The sequence below is a fragment of the Agelaius phoeniceus genome, chromosome 2 (assembly GCF_051311805.1).
Source record: "Agelaius phoeniceus isolate bAgePho1 chromosome 2, bAgePho1.hap1, whole genome shotgun sequence".
Taxonomy (NCBI): Eukaryota; Metazoa; Chordata; class Aves; order Passeriformes; family Icteridae; genus Agelaius; species Agelaius phoeniceus.
This window is the reverse complement of record NC_135266.1, coordinates 20,745,704-20,773,152: the sequence shown is the minus strand read 5'-3', so window position 1 is coordinate 20,773,152 and position 27,449 is coordinate 20,745,704. Positions and strand designations below refer to the sequence as shown.

At 39.8% G+C, this 27,449-nt stretch overlaps 1 protein-coding gene across 1 annotated transcript; it reads right to left on the bottom strand.

Moving 5' to 3' along the window:
- Nucleotides 1-3,513: 3,513 nt before the first annotated feature.
- GPR143 (G protein-coupled receptor 143) lies at nt 3,514-16,572 on the bottom strand. The gene is made up of 8 exons (XM_054627966.2): nt 16,206-16,572; nt 14,319-14,428; nt 11,322-11,416; nt 9,866-9,958; nt 9,271-9,380; nt 7,898-8,006; nt 5,622-5,739; nt 3,514-4,193 (listed from the first exon to the last, which is right to left on the bottom strand). Exons 1-8 carry the CDS (start codon nt 16,447-16,449, stop codon nt 3,894-3,896), a joined length of 1,179 nt encoding a protein of 392 aa, XP_054483941.1. The 5' UTR covers nt 16,450-16,572; the 3' UTR covers nt 3,514-3,893.
- Between the last annotated feature and the right edge of the window lie 10,877 nt (nt 16,573-27,449).

Below are 27,449 nucleotides of genomic sequence, written 5' to 3'. Positions count from 1 at the left end.
TTCAGCTGCAAGTTTCAATGTCCACACATGTGCATGTCTTTTCCTTAAAAAATTAACAACCAGACATCATCTGACCTGTCTTGTGTCAACTACCATGTGGTTTATTGATCTTCCTCTGGGATTACTGTAAACTTGAGATTCTATAAAAATTTTAAAAATTTTTGGATATCAGATAACTTATTATCATGGAAACACAGAGGGAAACACTGAAGTACAAGTCAAGTATGGTTATCCAGGGGATAGGGGGGATCACATTTAATATTTCACTTTCTAGGTCCATGTATTTGGTCTACAGGAAGGGCTTAATGAGAGATGTAGTTAGGATTTTGTTACTCAGACATGTGGTGCACCTCATAAATGCAGAACTGTGGTATGCAAGAAATCTGCCTATTCACATTGTTTGTTATTTTATTAGTGCTCATATTTCAGCTTTGCAATTAGCCTGAACATCTGGCCAAATGAAATAGCAATTAAATGTATGAGGCTGGCTGGTCAAATACAGAGTGCTTAAAAATAAGTGCTGGTGAATACAGAGAGAAGTTCCTGTGTGTGGTTTGGTTTGATAAGCTGACTGGGAGGCCAGGAAAGTGTTTAATGGAGGCAATACCACCCTGTATGCATAGATAGCCTCTCCATGTGATTCCACTACACTAATTATATTCCAGTGCATGGATTCAACTATCTTTTTATTCTAATTAACATTTTTTTCCTTTTGATAAATTCAGGAAGGCTTTGTTGTGCTCTAATACACCCAAAATACAAGAAGCTATAGTTGACAACTGTTCTACTCATGAAACAACACTTTAGCTACATGTATTTTATTAAACAGTATTTAATCCAGTTTTATTTCTGTTTACTTCTGCTCTGAGACCCACCTTGCTGTTCCAGAGGAGCAGCTGCCCTGGTGCCCAAGGACTGGGAGTGAGTCCCTCCCAGAGTGTGAGATGGAGAACAGACTGCACCAATGCACTTCAGAACTGATGAGAGCTGTCACTTGTGAGCCCAAGCCACGTTTGAAACTTATCTTAGAAAATAAATATGCAGGCCAGAGACAAGCACTTCTTGCACTCACCAGGACAGCCCTCGTGACAACTAAGCAGATAGAAATCATCATCAGAGTGGAAGCCAGGATGTGTTTCTGTGTGCTGTTGAGCACAAGGGTCTCTCAGCAGAGGGTGGCACGCTTCAGAAGGCACTGGTGGTGTTGGTGGCAGAGCTGGGCTGTCCAGGATGTGGTGTCTGGTCTGCCCTGGCTGACCCTTGGAGGACACTGGCCTGTGGCTGCTCCCTCACATGCATGCAGCAGGCACATGCAGTGGGGACAGCCAGGAGATGGACCTCAGAAATATATTCCTGGTGGGAAGGGAGGGGCATCTGCTGCAAGCCTTGAGGAAGGCAATGCTTTGCCTGATTTGTTGAATAGTGAAGCAAGAACAGGGTTTGTGTAAGGCGAAATCAAATGTGGCCGTGGTTACACATGAGTATCAATTATCAATCAATTATCATCCAATTTTAAGCTGTGAAGGAATCCTCCTGTACATCCATCCACTGGAGGCTAGGAACAGCAGGTAAGGAGACTCTCCTCACACACAATTCTTTAGTAAGTCAAAACCCACTGTCAGTGTGCTCTGCAATGCCCCATATCAATTTCTAGATACATCAAAATTAGGTCAGTTTTCTTTCTTAGGCTCTCAGACAAGTCCTAATTTTTCCTGATGACATCCCATAGATAACTGATACACACACCCCATACTCACCCCACCAACAGCCTTGCAAGAACAAGAAGAGGAGAGGAGCAAAGCCTGGCCCTTGCAGAAGGCTGTCCCAGAACTGAAGTGCACCAGGGCACTGCTCGGGGGCTGCTCACAGCTTTGGGGGGCAGCACTGGGGCATCCCCTGTGTCCCTGTGCCACACAATGCCCTGAGCAGGGAAGGGAGGGAGGGATTAATCCTTCAGTCATCTCACAGGGCCTCTTGCTACAGCCTGTCACCTCCCAGGTGCTTTCATGCCACGCAATTATTCCAGTGAAGGCAGAGACTGTTTATTTTGGTTTAAGGTTTTGCAGCTTGGTCCACAGCACAGCATATGAAAAGGTTTACTAACAAATACACCTCCACCTTTTTCCTGCTCTTTTGACCCCGGTTGTGATGAGTATTGTCTCTGTTTCAAAAGGCTCGGTATAATCTGCTCATAAGTGTGCTGTCTCTTCATACTTTGGTCGGTAACAAATGACTGTGATTAAAAGAAAGGGTCTGGTGATCTGCCAGTAGTTCTGACAAGGAGAGCAGCAATAAAAAGCCATAAAGCCACAAAGGTTTCCAAAGGGCACAGTGTAAAAGACTTGCTACAAACCAAGCACAGCTCTGTAATGATCAGCCCAAATAGCTGTCCAATCATTGTTTAACACCTTTGTATCAAACAATTAGCTTAAGAAGCTGATTTGTTTTAATTAGCCAATCAATATTTTTCAGTATTGTTTCTGCTGATCCTGAATTTCTAACCTTCCCTAGACCTCCCTGAGTAACCCAGGAAGTTAAGCTTCATCTTATTTTTGCATTAACCTTTCAGCTGCCTTTAATTTTTCTTATGATTATTATACTTATTTTAATTATTTCTTTTTATGGTAGCTGAAACTGAAGTGTGTTGGAAATGAAAGATGGAAACAGCCAAGAAAGTTCAGCCAAAGTGGATGTGAGCAGGATTTAAAGCCCAGGCCTGGTCACATGCTGAAGAAGAGGAGGGTGATTACTTGGGCTCAAGGGGCTTCCACCATGCCATCAGTAAACTGTGCTGTAAACTGCTTCCAGAACAACCAGACAAATCTGATTAATTCTAGTTTTGATATGAAATCAAAAGCTTAGGGTAGACATAGTCATCATTGTTTCTTAACTTTCAGCCAGTCTGGGGAATTATTTGGATGTAGGTACCTAGGGCACTGCACAGAAAGAGGTCTGAGAGGATAAGGAAAGTGGATTTAATGTCTCTTCATTCAGCACATGAAGGTATAAAACAGAATACTCCTTAGAGAAGGGATTATTGATTCTACTTGTTCTGTTTCATGATGAGCACTCAGAGAGGGAAGTGTTTTATGCAAATGTTGTCTCTTAATGTACCTGCCCCAGCAGCTGCTCTCCTGTTAGGTAAGTACACATAAAGATCAGACTGAATCCATACTAAAAAACAGTTTGAGAGTTTATTTTTTCTTGAACCTGGCATGAACTGGAATCTTTGTTCTGAAGTGTTTGTGGTGCCTGTGCTGGGCTCAGTTTTTTAAAATAAAGCCTTTCAGCTCCCTGGATAAAACCGCACAAAAAATTCACATACAGAAGCTAAAAGAAGACTATGTCAGTGAGAGTCAACACAAACAGGAAATATTTGTGCTGGAGTTAGAGTCTACTGTCACTAATGCTTTACCAGACTGTAAAGGCTGGAAATTGTGGTGCCTCAGGAATCCTAGAGCTGTAATTCTGGATGAGGAATTTTATGCTGAGCAAGACAAGCAAGGCAACACATTTAAAAATCCAACATATGAATAGTCCATTTATTAAAACAAAAGACTCTTCTACCATAAGGGGGTTACAAGAGAGATTAAAAGAAAATGAATGAAAATCAATCATAAGTAACAAATATCATTGCAGAGATATACTCCTGCTGAAAAAAGGTTTAAGTCTTTATACATGTTCTAGAAGGCAAATGAAGACATTGACCATATCTCTCTGTCTCACACACTCTCTCACACAGTGTCACAAGTTACAGGAAATGACATCGAGCCACCGAGCACAAACCTAATTCCAGAGTACACAATGATTCACACATTGATGTGGTTTTGTGAGTATTGACAATGTGAAAAGGTAGACCCAGGAAAAGTTAGATCCAGCTCTGCACATAGGAACTACCAGCCCTGGTAGATGGGAGAGCTTCTGGTTAATCTCTCGTCGCTGCTGGTGTTACCTTCAGACAACATGCTGATGGCCTCGTCCGTCTGCTGGCTGTCGGTTGTCGAGATCTTCTTGGAGTCATGGATGTTGCTTTGGTAGTTCACTGGTGAGGGATAGGTGTTTTCCCCCACTGTTGATGAGGACATAGATTCCCAGGGTATTTCTCTCTTTCTCCATTTCAGGTCCACTCTCCATCCTGTCCAGCCATAGAAAGCCAATGTGAAGAGAAAGCCCTGCATGGGATTAAGAACCCCCTGGGAAAGAGAAGGGCACCAGGAGTTACACCAGCAAGGAAGGCTTCATCCTCAACTCTAGCAAAATGATTTGTATGTATTAAAAACTTCCCTTTCACTGAATGATTGCTGACTTTAAAATACACTATTTGCACTCAAATAAAAATTTAGACATCACAGATACAAACAAATAAGAGAAAAATACCATGACCTGTTTTCCAAAATGCTGAGGCCATAACAGTAAGCACAGAATGATTTTCTAGCATGAAGTTTAACCAGTCAATCCCTTGGTGTGTTTTTAACTTTCCCCACAAGCTCTTTTTTATTCACAAAAGCACATGTATTATTCATTACAAGCCAAATCAAATATATGAGAGGAGACACTAGCACGGACAGTCAAGCTTTTAAAAATAGCAGGAATTGATCTGTCTGGAATTGCTTTAGATTCCTGAGCCAGTGAAAATGTCCATCAAAGTGGGATGGAAAAATGGGGAGAGGCACTGAAAGAGAAAATCCCAAGTGATCACCAAAAAATTTGTCTCTGTTCCCAGTGCCATGAGAGGCTTAACAAATTAATGGCTTTAGATGCTTCTATTTTTCTCATAGGAAAAGAAGGAAATTCTTTTTACAGCCATCCTAAAGCAGAGGTCAGTCCCCAGACTTGACCTCTTGCTCTCCAGGTGAGCATGAGCAAGGTCCCTGTCACATGAATGTGTTCACTCCTTGTCAGAGGAGGAGGTTGTATCACATCACTTAATCCTTCAATACCAAACTGCTCAAATGCTTAATTATACAAATCAAGTTCAGGCCCTACATCTATTTAACAACTCCAGAATAAATTCTCTAGGAAAATGAACCTGCACAGTCACTGCTGAAAAATTCCTTGTCAAATATTCTAATAGGAGAAAGAGGCTACAGTAAGAGACCAGCATCTCACAGCTATTTTTGGTTCCTTGTGTGAAAGATTTTTCACCTATTTGTTCCCAATAATGATTCAAATTTAATTACATAAGTTGCAATCATTCTTTATAATAACAAAAAACCCACCCTACTTGCAAAGAGAGAATTTCCATGAAATGCCCATTTAATTGGGAAACCTTCAGGAACTGTGAGCTAAAACTTTGCAGCTTGCATTGAGGCAGAGCTAAGCAAGGTAAGGCTAGAAATCATTGTAGTTTTCTGTTGTGGATCTTAAAATGGGTAGTGATCTCTCACAGAGAGAATGCATACTCCAGTAAAAAGTTGGCCTCTAGGACATTTTTAGCAAAGTTTGCATGTGAAAAACCCTCCCATTGACTGTTCAGTCCTTTCTCTTACTTTCTGCTTTTCTTCCTTGATTTTCAGAGTGTTTATATCTCTCAAAACCATAAACCCCACACTATACAGGTGTTGTTCCACCAGTCTTACAACAGTGATTTCTAAGCCCAAATCATGTCCCAGCTGACCCACCATGATAATCCAGGTGATCAGTGCAGCACTCCTGATGTTTTTCAGGGGCATTTCATTGATATCTGGCTGCATTTCGAGGTAAAACAGAAGGGTCTCATTGATGATGTTGGATGACCAGCTATGGCAGGAGCAAAGAAGAAAAGGACAGTTACATATGGATGTGCATAAATATGTAATGTAAAATATGTAATGTAATGCATAAATATGTAAATGTGCAAAAAATTTGCATGTAAAACATGCAAATTATAGAAATTAAATTCTTCAAATTATAGAAATTAAAATCACTCTAAGGACAGTAAGATTGTTTTAATCATAGAATCATTAAGGGCAGAAAAGAACTCTAGGATGATCAAGTCCAAGATGGTTGGATTTCTTGTTAAATCTCAATCTGAAGGGACCCGTAGCTCTATGAGATCACAATCTCGGACCAGACACCTACCACTCACCCAGGCCTAGACAATATAAATCAATATAAGAAAAAAAAATCTGATAATTTTAACTTGCTGCAGAACAGTAAATTGCAGAATAAAATTAAGATCAGAAGGAAGTGTGATCCATAATGGGAATATCATGCATGCTGGCTTCTTTTGCTTGTGCCTTAGAAGAGTTGTGCTCACAGACAAGGAACTCGGTAATACCTGTTTCCAAATAAGGATGACATAATCAAGCCTCATTCATTGAAAGAAACTATGTTCTACACTAAATAGAGATTATAGGAAATGGCTGTAAGTTCCTATGACATCTGAACAGTGAGAGAAGCATTTCTTTATAGTTGTACTGCAGCTTCAGAACAGAAACCATCAGCATTCATGTCATACTTTCTAAGGGGTTTTATATTTGTCCTCTGCACAATTATATCTTTATCACAATGTAAAACCTCCTGATCTCCCCTCCCAAATCTGTAAGCATTTCTTCTATCCTGTTTTGCCCCAACCTGCTGTCTTTGACTAAAACATTCCATATTTGACTTCTGGGATGAAAGGAAATCTTCCCTATGCTTCTGAGATGAGATTGCCTCAGTCTTTCCCTCCAGTAACCTTTGAGAAAGTTTTTACACTCCAGACCTTATGTTTTATTAGAGCAAAATCCTAAACCAGAGCTGTGATTTTATTGTTTTATTAGGAAAGCCCAGAATGAGACAGAATGGAAATAAACAAATGTCCCCACAATATCCATGGGAAATTGGCCTTTCCTTTCATGCTTTTTCCCAGATAATCAAGCTGGCCACCATCCCTTAGGTTGCAATGCACTTCTGTGGTGCCTCTGGGCTCTTTCTTTCCACAGCCCTGGGAGCTTGGCTGGATCTCTGCTCCTTATTATTTCAGCAATTTCCAGGAAGCCATGCTGCAGGATCCCCTGCTGCTGTCTCACTCCCTCCTCTGCTGGCTACCCCACCCTTCACATTGGAAACTTCACTTCCAAGCCAAGAGGACTGTTATTCCCCCAAAAAGATAATCATTTCCTTTCAGAACACTCCAGTAGACAGCAGCCAAGAGAAGATAAAAGGGACAGCCTTTCTCCCTGCTCAGCCTGTTAAAGCAATGTAACATGCATTAATACACCTGTGTGTAAAGAAGATAAGTGGCATGTAGAGACTGCTAAGTTTGGCCTTCTCATTTCACTACTCCAGAACCAATTCTTGTTGTCCCATTCCTCTCCTCCCTATCTCTTTTCTGTCCTATGCCAAAGTACTATTTTCATGGGGAAAGATGAAATAAAAAAAAAAAAAGAAATAATGAGAAATTTCACACACAATCATATGGAATTTTCTTTTCTGGCATTTCCTTATTTTCCAGTCAGCATACATGTGTTTTTCAGGCACTTGAAAACTGCAGAGCAGAGGTGGCTGCATTGTATGATCATGGTCAGAGCCATGAAGCCAGACTTAGAAACATCTTTATTGTAGGTCCTCAGTGATGTGTTTGGTGCCAAGAGGCTCTGAGAAATGTTGATTACAGAAAGTCATCTACCAGCCCACAGAGCTGGGAGCCTGCTTTACCAGACAGCTTCAGTTGATGCCCAACCTATTGGGAATTTTTTGCTATTGTTTCTTGTTGCTTTTGCTTTTCTGTTGGTTAAACATATTATCATTTCCTCACAGCCTCGTGAGTGATTCAGCTCCTTTGTGAGCTAGTTTAGAACTGCTTCTTCCTTAGATACCTTCCCTTCCAAGCATAAAGACAAACAAATGAAGCAACCCATCAGTCCTCACTCCTGTCCCTGACTCTCTCCCTCAGGGAAAAAGGCACTTTAAAACAAAATAATGCACCTCTTACCAAATGACAAATACCAGCATAATTTTGAAGAAGCGCATCTGGATCTCTGTCCCCAGACGTCTCTCGTTCTCTGTGTAAATTCCTTGTCTCCCTTTCAGTAAGGAGGCAACTGGAAAGTATACAATTATGTTCATTAATGTATGCACATCTTGTTAGTTTAGGCACAAAAATCCAGAAGATAGAGGCCTGAAAGAGGGAACAAAGGAATGGATGGATTTGTCTCCAGCAGCTGTTCAGAAGCTGGAAGGACCATTTTCAAGGAAATACAGCCTAATACTTAGGAAAATAATTACACACAGCTGGATTCCTAAAATGAAAGATACCCCATTATTTTTTTCCTCTCAATCCCACTGAAAATATGAAATAGTATGATCAACATAATTCTATTTCATAACAAAAGGTACCATGTACCTTCTGTATAATATGTGATATATGGTTATTATGTGATGTTTAAATAGAATCTTCTATCCTATTATGCACATTGTTTTTCCTTGTGTCGATGGTACAGCATTAGCAACACCTTTGAAACATGAAGATGGATTGTCAGCAAAAAAAATTATGCTACATGCTGTTCAGATATCACAAAGAATATAAAAATGCAAAAACAAATATACAAAAAACAACTTTTTATGGGAACGACTTCTTAAAAGAACAACTGCTTCTTTGAAAATGAGTATGGCTGAGGGACAGAGAATGAATGGGATAAAGATTGAACTGAGAATACTTTATTTTCTCCAGCTTTTTTATATAATCAATGTGTAGATGAATTCAGGTACTGCAAACATCCAGCAATGATCATATTACATGCAAAGAATGCCTTGAATCTCTGACTTTTTTTCAGTCTCACTTCTTCCAAGCACTGGATAATAAATTGAACTGGAAGGTCAAGATCCCATCTGAGTTGTGTACAATTCCCATCTGTTTCATAATCTCAGAAGTGACAAAATTCTGATCACATTTTATTACATTTTTTGCTCTAGGGCTGCCAAGAAGTTAAATCAACTCTCAGATCTCACCAACTAGAATAAATTACATTTCAAAGTCGAGGCTGGTACCAAAACCCCAGTAGAGTTAAGCATCCAGAGTACATTGCCTCAAAAGCTTTAAATCAAGTAACATGGAAACACATTTGCCCACCTGCACTTAGAGGTTAATAACAGAAGAGATTTTGTGTCACCAGAATTTGTCTCTCGGGCAAATTCCCCATCAAAATGGTGTCTTCACTTCCATAGGCAACTGCTTCCCAGCCTTTGCTGTGTCTTTATGATTTAACAAGGAGCTGTCACACATCCCTGAGTACAAAGCCATGAATTTCTACAGTTTTATGTTGCTAAATAACACAGACTGATTGCTGCTGGCCATTAGGAACATACCTGCTGATACTGTCCTCCTAAACAGGATTGGGTTGGCCACAAGCACTAGCAGGAGGGGGACATAGGTTGTGATGTAATGTGGAATTGCATGTTCCAAGCCATTTTCACAGCTGAGAAGAAATCATTAAAAGATTATGCATTTTTTTCCCCCCACAGCTCACTTTTCAGCCTATTCTATCTATGTCAGCCTTAACTTTGAAAAAAAAAGAAGAATGAAGAAAACGGATGCAAAAAATTTAATTTATGGATCTTTACCACCAGTTCACATGGGACATAAAGTTGATTTTAAGCATGCACTGTCAGTGGGTTTTTCTCAAATTGAAAGGAAAGCTAAAGCCAGGAGTGGGAGAAGGGTGTCTGACAGAAGCTGTATCACAGCAAGCCCAAGTGCCTGGATTGCCTGGCATATTTCTTCAGGGTCCCCTGAAGCCCAGGCAGGTATTTCAAGCATAATCACTGAAAAGAATCAGTGGGACATCCTTGGCAAAGAACAAAATGCTCAGCTTTTCAATATCTGCCTCTAAAGCTGACCAAAAGACACCCAAATGACCAGAGAGAGCCCTGATTTCACAGTCTGTTTCCAGAAGCTGCTTACCTGGAGAGAGAGGGGTAGTAAAGCAGAGCAATCCCCTCCACACAGAGCAGCACTGCCAGGCCCCAGGTCATCATGTGGTACAGAACAATTGTACTGCAAGCACCAAGCACCACAGGCACAGTTAAAGATACCCAACATCACACTGCCCACATTGCAAAGTGGACCCTCACTGAAAAAGAGCTTTACAGACAGGAAATTGTGCAGAACACTGGCAATACATTAAACTAAGGAAAGCAGGTGGGTGGGGACAGTCCTTCATAAAAAGAATGAGCCAAAGCAGTTATTCAGGGGTGCACATGGAAGTCCTGTCCCCTCCAGCCTGTAGGGTGGAGGGAACAAGACTTCTTCCCTGCCCTGATTATTGAGAAGGAACCTCTGCATCTTTCATTTCTCCTGCAGACAGTAAATTAGCAGATTAAAATTTAAGAATGGAGATGAACAGTCAAATAAACCATCCTTTTGTGATTTGTAGAAAATATTTAACTTTCAGAGCTGGATACTGCTCCCATCTTAGGGAGATTCAGATCTGTGTTTGTAGAAAGTTTTTGGTGTTTACTCTGATCTCAGAATCAAGCCCAAATACACATGATTTTTTTTGTTAACAGGGATGGGGGAAGGAGGCAGAAGTCCCATAGTTCTAGTCCCAGCTGTTTGACTGGAACCATGGGACTTTAGACTGGATAAACTTGATTTTGTAATGTTAACTCAAAAAGCCTCATTTTGGTTACACCTGCAGAAGAACCATATCCTTAGTATCTGACTGCTCTTTATGATCTGGGAACGGAGTCACGTAATTCCACTTTTATCAGCAGCAACTGAAGGTTATTTTGCTCTTTTAACAACCAACTTAGAAACTTTTTTTTTCCCTGTTTGGCATTAAAGCATGGTACTTTCCAAAGGGTTTAGGCTCTTCTATCACAGGCATTGCAGAAAAATATTTGCTAAATACATAGTTTTCTTCTGAGGGATTTTAAAAGTGTGATCAGAAGGGCAATAATGACCAACTCACTGAGAAATTGATAAAATAAAATATCAGAGAAAAAGAAAAAAACTGGAATTAACTGTATGAAATGAGCTGTGTGAAGTTCAGCACTTCCCCCTCCAAATTCTCATTTTCTGTATAACACTATTTTTTTGCTGCAAAAATCAATTTCAGATGCAGGGTAGGGACAAAAATAGTCATCTCATTGCCATAAAGTTTATAGACTACAATTTGCTCCATATTTTTCCAGAGGTTACATGATTTTACATTTAAATCTAATTTGGACATAAGTCAGTATCTGAGCATTGCCCTGGCAATTTAAGCACTTAGAACACCAGACATCCCTACCATTACCTGGCAGCTATATGAGCATCAGATGGTTGTACAAGACTCACTTATACTCTTGGGCAGCTGCAAACAGAGACATACAGTGTTGGAGGGAAAAAAACAAATTCAGAGCTTTAACTCTGGTACCTCAGTCCAGCTGATCTTCTCACCACCAAGTAAGAATCAACAGCATAGCAAAACAACCACCAGAAGCCAGCACTATATAACAGCTGGATCCACATCTAGAGGGGAAAGAAGTGCCAAATGTCACAGCTGCTTCTCCAGTACCACTGGGGCAAGGAAGGGATTCAAACCTTGGCCTGCTGATTTGTTGTTTAAATGTGTGCATTTTACAGATGAGATTATGAAGTACGAACTCTTACTCAAAATCACAGGAACAGCATTGTTGCAGCCTATGGGTCAAGTTGTAGGTAAATTGAACAGCATTTGCTTTCACAGCTCATTTTCTGATTTAGAAAACCTTCATTTACCTCTCTCTTTCTAACCTGAACGTCGTAAGTGAAGCCCAAAGAAATTTCTAGCAAGGGTGCTTTAATTTTAGGTTAAAATTGCAGTTGTTTCTCAGTAGCTGAGGCATAAAAATATAACTGAGGTCAGTCATAACCACAGTGTGCCTATGCATTTGTGGGTTCTGCATGTGCTGGGTGTTTTCTCCATGCACAAGATGGTTATCAAGAGAAAAACTCATTAATGAGAAAATCACTCATGCTCTGGAAGAATACACCTACTGAACTCCCTGAGTGATTTCTTCAATAAAAATCCAAAGCAAACAGGTTCAAGTCAAGCCAAATTCCACAGCATTCTTGAGTTGACCCCATGCATTTTTCCCATGAGCTTATATAGGAAAAGTGACCTTTCTTTGCCACTGTGTATAAATTCCACATTTCTTCCCCATAGGAGCTGGCTCTTTGTAATAGTCTGGGAGTGTTTTAATATTCATGCTATCTTTCCTCCAAGCTGTCTCTCAGTTCTTATCTGAATATCCTTTATCACAGCTCCATAGTAGCATCGTTTTACATCTGGAAATCAACATACTTGTTACTAAGCCAAACGTTGATGAATAGAGATCTAGCACTCCTTCCTCCAAAAGGCAAATCAAGCTGGGAAATATTTCCTTTCACCATGGGTGTAGACCCTACCTCTAGTAATTTGTGGCATGAATTATTCAGTATTTTATTCAAACATCATGATATTTTCCTAGTGCACAGGAGGCAGAAAATAAAATCCCAGTCTTCCTTCAAATGCACTTTACCCACAGAACTCAGCATGTAACTTCATCATCACATGTACATATTTGCTGCAGTTGGAAAATGCACAATTTACTACCCATAAACACACATATACAAAAATAAACCGCAGTGTCTTTCCAGAAAATCCAAAATCCACAGAAAAAAACTGCCTCCAAAAATAATATAAATCAGATGCACTTAAACCCTAAAGCTTCATATGATACCTTACTTTTTAGCTTGCTGCAGTGCCTGAAAGGGCACCCCTCTGCAAACCATTCAAGGGAGATGCCTGAAAGTTTCACTATTTGCAGTTTGTATAGGCTTGTGGTTAAGAGAAATAAAACAACAGTACTAAAAGAAAAATAAAATAGAATGGGAAACATTTTATTAACTCACATGAGAATACATTAGGGGAAATGAGTGGAAGAAGGGTTATTTTTCATTCCAATAGAGTTGAATCTAAATTTAAAATGACTCAAATTACAGCATTTTCCTGGAGTACAAGTAAGGGAAAATAAAAATTCTGGTAGACCACTATGCTGCTCACCATCTAACCTGAAATTCAAATGAAAAACAGTCTGCATACGGTACCCTGTCATGTTTAAAAATACATTTTTATGTGTTATGGGCCAGAAAGTGAAACATGAGGAGGAATGGGTTTTGAGTAGGACATTCTTGCTGCACGATATTGAGATTGTTGGTTCTTTCTCAATGAAAAAAACAACAGCATTTGCATCTAATAAGCAAAACTTAAAGATGTGTGATAGAATTGAGAATTGATAGATGTATACAATTTATATTTGTCTCCATGGCACAAAACTATCCTGTTTGAAGCTGCTTTTATATAGGAATGTAAAGCACAGCGAGTTCAATTTGGCACACATTGCTTTCTTTTAAAGCTACTGAAGCTGAAGAATTTTCTTTACATGCAACCTATCCCCTTCCACATTGTAAACTTTGAACTGCAAAGCTAATACTGCTATTACTCATGCATTAATTCAGTGGAGATCCCACATGCCTATTGCATCTGTGTGAAGTGATGATCTATCTTACTTGTCATTGTCAATGTTTTGGTCAAAATTGTGACCTTTATTCTTGTACAGTAAGCTCAAATTCTATTTCTCAGTGGTTTTATTATAAAATTTGGAACTGAGTTTCAATGTGTACTTTTGGAATGCATTTACATTTTCTTATTCTTGCATTTTAATCCAGAAGATACTTAATTAGACTTGGGCAGATGCAGTCATTGAGATGCAGCCCAGCAATCTGAGCTGAAATCCCACATGGCAGGGACAGACTTTCTGCCAGCAGATTTGTGGCTGTGAGTATATTTCTCCCGCTGTCTAAAACACACACTCTCATGCCACAAAAGCTAATTTGAGCTACCCAAGTTGCTGGTTTCAGGAGGTCCTTGCTGCACCACACAGGCTGCAGTTTCTGACAGAGAAGACAGAAGAAAACCTCGCACTGCCAGTGCAACAGAGCCACTAGGGCATTGGTGGTGCTGTGCCAGAACAAACCCAAACAATGCTTCACAGCCCTTTTGGGGCTGCTTGTATCCTTTTGGTTCCACGCCCCTGACTTTGGCATACTCCACTCCCCTGGTACTCCTGGAGGAGTGAACACCTCAGAACTCGTGGGATCAGTGTGACCCAGCTGCCCTAAATCCCTGCCCACCATGCAGCCCCATCAGCACCCTGCCTGCCCTGACCCAGGCTCACAGAGGGAGGCATGAATGCACTTGCAGGGGTGGGGCAGAGGCTGAAACTCTCATATCCAGGCTCTGACTCACAGCCACATTTCCTTTTGGACACAGCAGTTTTCCTTTCAGATCCCCCTGTGGAAGGGCCCACAATTGGGAGCAGAAGAAAGGGGGGATGAGCTGGGTACCTACCGCGCTCCCCACACAGAACGTGGAAGGCCACACGTCAGTCCCGTTCACCACAGAAATGTTGGCTATGAAGCCTGGGAAGCCCAGCCATACACTTGACCTGAAGATCATACCTAAAGAAAAAAAAATGCATTAATGCTTTGAATCTGCTGGTGTGATTTGAGTCACATGCTTTTCCCTGGCCACATATTTCACATGGCAGCCCAGATTTTGTGTGTCTACAGGAAGGCGACGGCTGCAGAGGAGCACAGCAGGGACAACTGTGCTATTTAAATGTCAGTGGGATCATTCAGGGAAAGTAGCCCCAAGAGCTGGAAGCTGCTGGGACTTAAAAGTTACAGAGATTAGGATCTCACTTGGAGATGGTGTCACATGCTTCCCTAACATAAACTGGATAGCATTTAATATAAACACTAAATAACTGTTTACCAGCATAGATTCATACAGTGATATTCACTACTCTATAAAACCCCCCACTGCAGAAAAGAGTTATTTTTCATTTTTCTCTGCCTTCATTTTACAAGCAGCTCTTTTCCTCTGTCACAGGACTGAGAAAAAGCAGCACTTCTGAATTAGGTAACAACAAGGCTCTTTTAAAAAATGAACTTAGACTTTGTTAGTGAGATTTTCTGGGTTTGCTTGAAATAAAGCACCAACAGGAAACAGAACAAATTGACCAGGTTTCCCACCAAGAATGAACTGTATTAGACTCATCCACTGAAGTGAGTCTAATACAAAAACAACAACGGATTTGAGTTTGAGTTTGCCAGTGAAAGAGGAAAAGAGAAAAATGACTTTGTCTATTGTTGGCTTCATCTGACTGAAATGACCTTTTCCAGGTGCATGGCCATATGTATTTTCCATATCTCTTTCTTTACTTCCTTTATAATTGGTTTAGTATTGGTACTTATTAGGTACTGTGAGAGAACCTGGCTGGGTTTGAAAGGGGAAGAGAAATGAAACACAAAGTCACACAGACACACAGATACACAGACTCACACACAGCCCCCAGCAGTGAGACAAAACACCACTACTTCTATTACCTAATGTGAGGGGGGAAAATGCTACTGTAGAAACAAACTTGTCCTGTATTTTCATAGCACATGTCATGATAATTTATACCATAATTTATACCATATATATATACTAATATATACATATATATATACTAATATATACATATATATATACTAATTTGACAGTAAATGACTGATGGGAAAAATTACCAAATGACTGATGGGACAGCTTAACACATGCTAGTTTTATTTTGACTCATGCATTCTGTTTTAGTCTCCACTGGTTTATTCCTCCAGACTATCCACCAGGGTCTGGGCAGCAGGTTGTCCTTGATAAGGTAGCTTTACTCACATTTCAAAAGCCTGTGTCCAGCATGATCTGTATGCAGCTGCAAGTCAAACTCATTTTCTGTCAATGTGATGTGCCCAGAGAAGCAGCTGGCACATGAGCAAGGGGCACACTTGGTCCACAAGGATTTGAGGGCATAGAGGACAGTGGTTTTCAAATGCAGTCCTATGGATTGTCTAAATGTTTGATGTCAGATTTATTTTCCAATGTGCTGCCTCACCTCCACTTTTATGCCTTACTCTGAGAAGCAGTTGCCATTCTAGATTTTAATTTGTTTTAAAGCAGAGATTTTGGTGTAGATTTGTCAGGAGCTTTCACTTCCACAGTATAACTGTCAAACAAGAACCTTCTCCCCAAGGAGCCATAATTTCCTGATCTCACTTAGTCCAAATTTTCCTGTGAACACAAATAGCATGCTTCCCTCAGAAATCTCTGCTGTCCACTCACCAGCTGCTGAGGTCAGTGGTACCTCAGAGCAAAAAGAACCTGTTACAGCCATGGCAAGGACATCAAGCTGGCACTTACCTACGCCTCCGAGGATGTCACAAATGGAGATAAGGAGAAGGATGGTGGAGGAGGAGGAGGCTTTGGGCATCTTCCGTGGGCTCTGTCCCTTCTTTGGCAGGAGCTGCAGGATGGTCAGTAGCAGGCTGATGGAGGCACTGCCAATGCAGACTCCACAGAAGACTTCAGGCTGGAAGTTCATCACCAGCTGTGTAGCTGCATCCCTGTTTGGGCAGCAGTAGGTTTCTAACCTTGGAGAAGCCATGAAACCTACGACTGGTGGAGGGGCCCCAGGAGCAGAAGAAAATGCTGTTGCTTCCCCAAGGCAGCATTCACTTTTCCTTCACCCTCCCCATTAGTCCTCGGTGGTGAGAATCACGCGATTGATGGATCATGTGCTGCTGCTGCTGCTGCTGCTGGAAGTAAATCCCCTAGAGCTGCCTTTCTCAGCCTCTCCTAGCAAGGAGATCATATCCGAACAAGAAACCACAGCATAATCTGAAACATGCCCCATGCTCGCTCAGAGCCATTGGCAGCAGTTCACTCACATATTTCTGCTTGCACAGTGATACAGGAAGACTTAAACTCGTCAGAGCATTGAAGATGGTTTAAAATAAATAAGGATGCAGATACCAAAGTGGAAGCATTACATTTTAATTGTGTTTCTCTTTAGCCCCATCCCACACAGCACCCTTTAATTACCTCAAATTAATTGAAAATATGAGTCCAGACACAAGCAGTCCCAGCCTTTACAGGGAAGAGCAGGGATATAAATCCACACCCTAACCCAAATCTCAGTTTTAGTGATCCAACCTACCCATCTCTGTAAATAAAATCAGAAGCACAATACCCTATCACTGTAGAAAGAGATTACACTTGGGAAGAAAATATTAACCTCATCCTGTTTAAATTGCAAGCACAAAAAATCCTTTCTTTAGTCAGTACTGTCTGCATTAGATCAGCTTGACAGGGAAAATTCCAGGACTTAGGATTTCTCAATAACATATTTCTCTGTCTCGCTCTCTCTTTTTTTTTTTTTAATTTGGTAAGGATTTAATATGAAAACAGGAACTTGACCTGCAATATTTGGTTTTCCTTGGTAAGTTTGACAATATCTTTTATGACAGGGGGCCTGTGAGATACAGCAGCAAATAAATACAAACATAAACACAAAAAGTAATTCTTCCCTTTAAACTAAGTCTCAAACTCCCTGTATCAGCTCTCACCCTTCCAGAAAATTTGTTTTTAGGGACACATTCAGGAAATACAGGAGGGAACATTGCCAAAAGACTCAGCATGTTAAATAACACAGTCATGGATTTTATAATTTGTTCTTATAGGGATAAGAACAAATGACCTAACCTTTTTTTTTTCCCCCCCAATGGTCTGGCTTATTTTTTTGGCAGAAATTTGAGGTGCTACTGAATGACAGTGGAATGTTTTGTGTGTAGTGTTTATGAAGACAGGTGAGTGAGCTGGATGTTGCAATCCTACAATTTGTTGCTACCATGCATACAAAAACATACTGGGGACAGCAAGGTGGCAAAATCAGATTGCTCTGCTCCAGAAATATAAACTCATGCTGAGGTTGTCAATACAAGACTCTGTCATCAGAACAAGTCTGGGACTCCTCAGGCTTTATTCCACCTCTGCTAGAGCAGTGGGGCATGGAGTTGCCACATTTCTGTCAAGAAACTACATTGAAACCTACCTGGCTACTAAAGAACAAAGGAATTACAGTCCACAGAGACAGATGATTAGTTAAAATTAAACCATCATATGCTACATATACAATTCAAAGACATATAAATGAAAAAGAAGTTTGCTCTAATTTGAAGGAAAATTTATATTGCTTGGCTATACTTAGAAGAGAAAAACTATGAAATTTTAGAGAGAAACTGTTTAATAGAAGATTTTCATTCCCACTATCAGTTTCTAAAATTGTTCCCTTTGCTATTTCTGTAGCCATTTTCTTTCTTTCAAAAATTTGAAAAGCATGTCAAGTCATTATCCTGATTGTTTGTTCTGGCTTACAGATAGGAATGTTTTGTGTATTTTGCTTTTTCTGCTTATTGTTTGTTTTCATTGATCTTAACTGTGATCTTCTACTCTGCCCATGTGAATTTACCATTTTATTATTATAACTTCTCTCTCCCTTTTTTTTCTGCCACTTTGAAACCACTTTCATTCCTCTATTGTACTCCTATACCCTGGAGATTAATTTTTTTATATGTCCCTTCTTTTCTTGCCACAGTTTTGCCAGCTGTGCCCACTCCTTTTATTCCTTTACTCCTCTGAGTGAAACATTGGTTTTTAACCTCCTCTCCTGAGTTCCTTCCCTCCTGTAATTTCTCAGGACTTGATTTCATAGTTTCTTCAGAGGGAGTATGTGGTTTTTATTGGAAGCAAAGCACATGACCTGTAGCATACTTAATGCAAAAAGGAAAATTAAGTGACCCATGAATGAACTGATACTTACCATGATAGAAGTAGAGGTGTCTAAAATATGCCAACATTTGAGGCTGAGTGGGAGATGCATCTACCAAATTAATGAGCCATGCAACACCTCAGCTGGTAAGAGCTAGCTAGTCTCTGGTTCTCATTGCTGGGCTCAAAGTATAGACAGTTAGAAAAGTCAAAGAAATTCAAAACTGGTTTGGCAGTCATACTCAAGATTAATTTGGCTTCTTGTGAATATGAAAATAAGAGGATAAAAGGTGGGGACAAAAGCAAAGGAAGCAGAAAAGTAGTGAAACAAATAAGAGAATACTGATTTTGTGTTGTTAAGGACCTTTATTTAGTGTTCTACAAAACTTGCATTGTTCTACAGGTCCTAATTCCCTACTCTCTGAAGTTATTGACACAATTCCTGTTGCATCAGCCAGTGTACAAGACAGGCAGACATGGTATGTCTCATTTCTGCACCAAGACAGGATCTCAACTAAGCAAATGATGTAGCTTGGAGACAACCATTAGCACACATACAAGAAACACTAAAAATAAACCCCTCCTGGCATTGCAAACAGCAATCAATCACACTCACAGCACAAGTACAACATTGCACAACATTGCATAGCACTGAAAATTCCAGTCACGATTTTGGACATTGGCAACAGTGTGCTTAACAAGACTGTGTTCCTTTGGAAACAGCTATGTGCTCCATACTTTTAGAAATACCTACTCACTCTCTTCTTGGACCCAGAACACAGCCTTTCATCCCAGTCTGTGACCAGTTAAGATGAAACACTGGCTTGCCTGCTTCGAAGGGAAAGCAACAGGTTTACAAAAATATGACAGGCATGCACTTGAGTTGTTAAGGAGTGTGGGTATGGCTTATGTTTGAGTGTGCAGCTGCACATACTTTAATCACTGTTTTAATTAAATTTGGGACTACAGCACTGGTTTACAAAGGAAAAGGAAATTTGTGGAAATAGAGACAGAGGATAGTTTAGTTTTGTTCATGTGTACAGTTCAATGCACCACTGCCTGACAGTGAAGATCTTAGCCACCTCACAAATGTAAAAGCTATACTTTGTCAAAGTTCAGGATCTCATTGTCTTTTACACATTACCTGACATAACATTTCCCAAACTGAAGAAAGCTAGGTCTGTCTTCAAGCTCAATGGATGCAGTTATGATCTCTGAAACAGATCCTGCAAAATGTTCCTTAAACAAATCTTCCACATTCTTTAGCACCATTCTTTATTTTATCTACCCAGACCTCCTGCAATTAGATTTAATTTGGAAAAAACTGTGAGACATGTTCATCCCATAATTAGCTGTACTAGTTTTTAAAATGTAACTTAAACCTTTAACTTAATGCATAACTGAAATGAATGGATAAATTCACACTCCATTCTTGCTATTTCTAGTTTTCTGTAAAATTAGGGATCTTGGAACAATAGTGATACTCAAGGTGTAATGTTTTATAACAGATTGTAACAGCTACTGCCTCCATTAAAAACTACTGAAAGAAAAACCGAGGAATCGCTTTCCTTCCCTCTGTCTTTTAAATACAATTATAGAATTGTAAAATAATAATTTATTTTTAAGGATGGTGAATATTAATTTCAAAGGCTGAGGATAAATGTATCTCATTTGAATAAAGGTAATAATATTTGAGTTCTTTTTGTTTTCTCAAAGAATAAAAACATAAATATATCAAATGAGTGTGCACTTGAGCATCTAAATACCTGTGTGTATTTGACTGATGCAATCAAGTTACTTGTATTTTACTGACTTACTGCATACCTTCTCCAGGGAAATGTTATCTTATCTGGCTTTTGTGAAGAAACACACACAAATTAGTTTTTTAAACTGTACCCCTAATGTATTTAAATTAGCAAACAAGATTTATACAGATGAGGTACAAAATAACTGAGTAGAAAAATGTGTCCATAAAACTGAAGTAAACTATTTTTGCTTAGGGATTGGAAGACAAAAATCCCTAATTCCCTAGGCCAGTGCTGAGAATATTACAGTCCTTGAGCTTGCCTTGAGATGGATTTTTGTGGCCAGCCTCATTTCTCAATGAATTCCACCTTTAGTCATTGTCATTGTTACATTATTTCACAGAACAAAAAGATCTCCCAGTTTCAGCACATGTGTACTAAAGAGACTTTGTCCCACACCTATGCACAACTGTACAAGATACAGTTTGAACAGGAACTGACAGATGAAGAAGACTGTAAAAAGAAAGACTATTATCTCCCACATACTATGATACTGAAAATTGGACAGTAATGTTTGTAGGCATGTACCCCAACCTACAAAAGTTGAATGTCTATCCTGTCCTCAGTGTCTTCCAAAGGAAGAATAATTTCCCTCAGGAGAAATTAGGTAGGACACTCTTATATCCTTGATACAATTGCTAGATGGTTGGATCTTGTTAGATTACATCTCCCACCACCCAGCAGTTATATTCCCAAAGCCCATTAGCACAAAAAACTTCTCTTATAAAACCTGTGTCCTCAGCCCAGTCTATGTAATCTAATCAAAATATACTTCAGCACTAACTTCACTGCTCTTACAGTGCAAGAACTCTCCAAGGCTCTATTGAATTGATAAAAATCTCAGTGTACCATAACCAGTTAGATGGTCTTGTTGGACACCGTAAACAAGTGTAACTGAAGGCAAATCAGACAAAATGTACAGTCCAGGTCCAGACCACAGACACCAGACAATGTTCCTCCTAGAAACCCCATGAGCTTCACTAGGATTTTAACTCTGCAGTGGTTGCATGGCCAGCAGTCAGACCTGCAGCATCCTGAGAATGGGTGAAGGAAAGTTTGAACCTTCTATTCCACAAATTGTTGTCTTGAAGTCTCTGAAATGAGCAGATGGCTAAAAAACACAGCTTAGCTTGCTCAGAGAATCCAGAGGAAATGCAGTAATAGCAGCAGAAACATTTTAGTGCAGAAAGGATTTGTGATCCACTCTTTTGACTTTTCTGCTCTTCAGGATTAAAGACCACAACTTCATTGTCAGAGGTGGACTTCAAAGTCCAGAGTGGAAAAAGTAATGAGCATCCAATGTAGTTTACTGGATATACATTTAGGTGAGCAATATAGCTACATTATACTTTTATATTCCAGCTTGGCTACATCAGCTACTTCTATTAGTCAGTTTCCTATGAGCACAATTCCAATAAATTGATTGGTCCTAAAACAACTTTGGAAAAGCAGTGTTCTGAGAATGATCCTCTGTGTACCTTTAATACTCCACAAATTCAGACCTTCAAAAATAATTGAACTTCGAGGTTCTGATCTATGTTAACAAAGAAGAAGGGCAATGTACCCCCACCCCAAAGCTGTTTCCTCTGGACTTTATTAACAATGCTCCATTGCCATGAGTCTGCTTTACACAAAATTCAGGCTAAGGAAGCAATACCTTCCACAGCCTCATCCTTTCTAAGCCAAACACCAGCCAAGGAAAGCTAATCTGAATGTTGCACTTTTTCTCATGTGTATGACTCAGAAGGATTCCCTCAAATATCCTATCAACTGCTAGCAGATCTGTTAGCAGAACTGAGAGGAGACCACACCTATACCTTCAGCAAAAAGGGGCATAGCAGTCTGTGGGCAAGAGGCATGCATAGAAAGAACTTCTTCTCCCTGGACTCCTGGGCATGCCCAAACCAGCCTTCCATCATCCTTAATATCACCACATTAATGCAATAACCTGCATCTGCCACTGCTGACCACAGCCTCTTAAGCACACGTGATGCTTTAGGGCAAACTCCTATGGCACTGCAACAAAAAAAGAACATGTACTTCATGCCTTATGCATGCTTAGATGGACTCTCACAAGGTTCTGCATTCTGTGACCTTCACCTGGACATGGTGCATGTTCTGTGTAATCAAGCTGAGGGTAGAAAGGTCAGTTGTAATGCAGAAACTGTGTCTGTTTATAGAAAGCACTGAGAGATTTATTTATACATGGCTGATTGGCAGAAAAAGGTCTGTTTGGGGCTAGCTAGCAAATGAAGACAAAGTCCAAATACCAGATTACAAGGCTTTTGTCTGCTCTTAGGCATTCTCCAGCCTCTTGCTATTTATCTTACCTTTTAAAAGCCTTTGGAGCATTCTCTGCACAAAGAGCATTTAAAACCCTCCCTTTGCATTTTCCATGACCATCTTGGCTCCACTGACCATCTTCAGCAAGTACAGAATTCAGATATAACCTGCTGTGGTATCAGAGTTTAAATGCATTAAAGACTCTTGTTAGCCTCTGAGACTATCGCTCATGTATTTAAAATGGGACAGTGTTTTAGGGTACATGAGAGGAAGTGGCACAGTACAGTTTGTGCAGAGAATGTTATCATGTAACACGTGTTATCAAAGAAGATGGACCATGAAAAGCACTCCCTAATGTACCATGATCAGAAACTTGGTAGCAAGAATAAATATTACAAATGATGCTTCACTGAAATGATGAAACTTCATGAAACAAAAAAATTTCCCAGGTTATTGAAGCTGCAATGCACATACATTGATCAAATGCAGCTATACAGTGTATATATGCATATGCTGCTGGACTCTCTTCCACAACTAAAAAATCATGGCATCCTTAGAGCCTCACAGTAATGGTCCCTGGCCCACATCATCCCCCAAACTGTGTCCAAGTGCTGCCTAGTCAGCCTGCTGACAATGAAACAGTAAGGACTGCCACACACCGGTATTTCAGCCTCTGTGCTCTCATTCTGCTCTTTGGTTTCTCTGTAAAGTGGAACTCTGAGATGTAATATGATTTGATTAAGGGCCGTAATGTAGGAACTGGAAAGGGAACAGATGCACTGATACCAGAGGGAATGTGGCCCAAGGCAGGACTTAACATGTGCCTGAACTTGACTACAAGCTGAAAACTACATCTCCAGGGAAAACTGGTTACTTATTCACCTCTTCTTGCTTTGTGTATGCTATCTTCTGACTCCGCAACCAAATGAGGAGTTGCCCTTTTCTTTGATTTTTCATCTTTTTATCATGCAGTGTTGTGAAAATTTTAAGTCCTTGAGCAGGCTGTGGATTATAGGAGTCTGTGTTAGACTCATCTCCCTTTTCTTGTCTACAGGTCAAATAGGTCTCCAGATCTGAGTCAAGAATATTATTTGTAGCAAAATTTTCATATTTTTTTCTCTTGGCCATTCACAGCCTCTCAGTTCTCAGCCTTCTTCCACAGTTCATGTTGTCAGAAAATTGCTTTGAGGTACAAAGCTTATGTGCTGTGAGAATAAGAGAGAATTGAACAAAGTTTGAATCAAAATCATCATGGGAGACAAATACCTGAGCATCATCTGAACTGGTATTCTTGCATGAATTTCAGCTTTATAGAAAGCTTTAGATAAAGAACATAGATTTTATTTTAATTGTAAAGAAATAAAGAGTTCAACAAGTATTTGAGTTATATATATCTGAAAGTTTGAGAACTTCTAAGGTTTTCTCCAGCACTAATTATGTGCTGATGAAGCCTTACTTGCAATACAGGAGAAACAAGACACACTTGGGAAAGGTTTTTAAGGTGACTAAATCAGAGACATCCTGCTGGAACTTTACAACATGGTATTTTTCATTCTGGGAAAATGAGTAATTTGTTGGAATCAAAGTGTTTAGCAGAAGAGCATGATTATGCTGAACCCATCAGAAGCAGCATGGCAGGTTTCCAATGGAAAGCCTCCTGGTTCCCAGATATGCCAGCATGTCTGTCTGTCGGGCTGCTACTCAGCCTGTTTCTCCGGGTTCTCAGGACTTTCAGACTCCACAACAGACTGCCAGCAGCTCGACAAACCTTGAAGTACTTGATCAAAAAATCCATCCACTTCTGTTGCAGGAACTCCTTATCACTATTTCAGTTGTTTTGGTCTTTGTGATGATAATTTTCAAAGACATTAGAGCTGGAAAGAGGAAAGAGCTGCAAGCCACTGCCCAACTAGAAAGCTACGGTCTAATCACTATTACTGAAATGTGGTGAATATGAATTTCATGACTGGAGGGCTGCCATCAGTGGTTGTAAACTCAGAAGGGACAGGTAAGGAAGAGGCAGTAGGTATTACAAAGAAATCATTTACAGTGAGGATGGTGAGGCACTGGAAGGCTGCACAGAGAAGCTGTGGATGCCCCATCATTGGAAGTGTTCAAGGCTGGGTTAGATGGGGCATTAAGCAACTTGATCTAGTGAAAAAAGTCCCTTCCCACAGGACATTGGATTAAATAATCTTTTAAGGTCCCTTCCAACCCTTCTAACCATTCCATGATCTTGTATTTCTCTCAGAATATGTACCATGAATCAGCTTTTCTCTTTTGGCATCTGAACTTAATTTGTCAATGCACTATGCATGCTCCAGGGCATGAGCCTTTGATTTTGTATGGCTGAGGCAGAGGCACTTTGTCTCTTCAGCAGCCTGTTGATGTTTGGTGGTTAGCTCCGGAAGGGCTGGTGACAAAGTGGAAGGTTGTAAAGGCTTACCTCACCTCAGTTCTCACTCTGTAACTATGAGTCAGAAGCCTCTACATAGCTCAAATTTCTTGGCTTCTGGGAAAAAAAAAAAAAAAAAAGCCCTCCTGATATTCTGATATTGCAATGTCCAGCACAATGAATGGCCTCAGGACTGAGAGTAAACCAGCCTATTCTAGAGCCACCCTGCAGGTATCCTCTGCAATTCACTGCAAGGTGCTGTGCCTTAAGGAAAAGATGTTTTGTACAGCCACAAAGGTGAAACAGGCTGTGCTTTAACATCATACTGTGCCTGTTCAAATAAAATCCTGCCATAAAGTAATTTATTCACAGTTTTCATAATCTCAGTGACTAAGTAGGGAACAGAGAGTTTCAATACTTGCAACAGAAAGAATGGAGGTTGAATAAATTCTGTAGAAGAAAATTTCACTTGAGATTGTTAATTAAACTTCAAGTACCAAAGTAGGATGACATGAAGTACTACGGGAGGAGACCGGTTTGCTGCAGAAAGCTTTTGCTTCACAGGGCAGAGACGCACACTCTGGGGATTGGGAACCATCTCCTAATACAAGTCTGATTGCTCCTTTTGCACAGCAGGAACAAGCTCTTGGGTAACTTTTGTGTATCACAGTGAAGTATCTTTGATACATGTATCTTTGGCACACATTTTTACACTAAAGGATCCCTTTCGTACCCTGCTGCATCATTCCCTGTCCTCAGTGTGAAAAAGTGGTATGTTACTTCCTTTGATATATTTATGGCACCCTGATGTATCTTGCATTTCTACCTTCTATTGGTAACTTCTGTGTGCTCAGAAAACATCTGGCAAGAGAAAAAGATGAGGATTTGTTCACTGAGGCTTTTGTTAGACAAATACAGTTATCATTGGTTCTCTTATCACACAAATGAAAAGCAATATTTTAGAATCCATTCAATAAATCCTTTGTTCTTTATGACTATTTGAAACCTTATGAAGACTGGCAGAATCTGTAGAAATTCAAGTAATAGAATTATCACAATATTTTAAGAAGAACAAAAGTAGAAGTCTCCAGCTGAGTTCTGAATAAGCTTCAGATTTCACAGAGAGGGAGGATATAAAAGAAATTGACAGAAATTTGACCAATATGACAAAAAAGATTTCCTTCATTGCATTGGCCAGTCAAACATATGTAAGAAGAACTTTACTTTGTGGTCTCTTAGTAATATTGATAACATCAAAGAATAAAAGGCAAAAAAGGTGTCATTCAAGATAAGGAAGTCTGATTTCTGAACTGTCAGCCACAAACTGAGAATCTGCTTGACAACTGTGTCAGATTATCAGGTTCTAAGCAAGCATTAGCTAGAAACTTCTTCTTTACTGACGTTTCTCTTAACCAGGAGTGTGAAAGCTTTGGTCACCGAGGCTCTTGTTAGACAAATACAGTTATCATTGCTTCTCTTATCACACAAATGAAAAGTAATATTTTAGAATCCATTCAATAAATCCTTTGTTTAATATGTGCAACAGAAAGAATGGAAGTTGAATAAATTCTGTAGAACAAAATGCCTCCTTTAGGCAACTGCTTTCCCAAGAGCTATGTGTCCATGTCTTCCACTGATGTAATTACAGTAGCAGAATTTGACAGTTTTCAATAGCTGCCAGTTCCTGGTTCTAGATTTTCCAGTTTTAAAATCTGTGCTCAGATTTCTTCATCATGCTTCAATACTGAATTTTTAAGACCTATTCTAAAAGCCAGAACAGTAATGTAAATCTTGAATTTCTATGGACAACAAATGTTCAAGATGAAGAATTAATGTTTGGCAGTTGAAAAAGGTGGGATATAAATAGAGAAGACATTTTTTTGCTAGTAGTGTTTGCTCTTCTCATTAGTGATGTGAACTATTTAATTTTCATTTCAATGTGCTTACTTGGGGATACACTAAAGTTTAAATAATTAGTCTGTATCTTCCTTTCATTATCACACTTACAGAAAACAAATTCCATATTGAAGCTCCTTAAAACTTCCAGCTATATGTTACTGAGTACACATTGCTATGAAGACAACTTGATGTGTGTTACACAAATATAAATGAAGACTTTGTTTCAGATTCCAAGAATTAGAGACAGGACATGGGGAAAACTACTTATATTTATGCTTGCCCATATGACAGAAAATAATTGCAGAAAAAATCTGACTGAGGATCTGTGAGTCATTAGAGACCTTAAACAACTTGATGCAATACCTAGGTTGGGTACAAGGTTTGTATTTTGCAGGATTCTCATAAAAGAATGCATGAGTTTGAGTACACCCTCCACTATTCCTTCTGTCCCTTAAT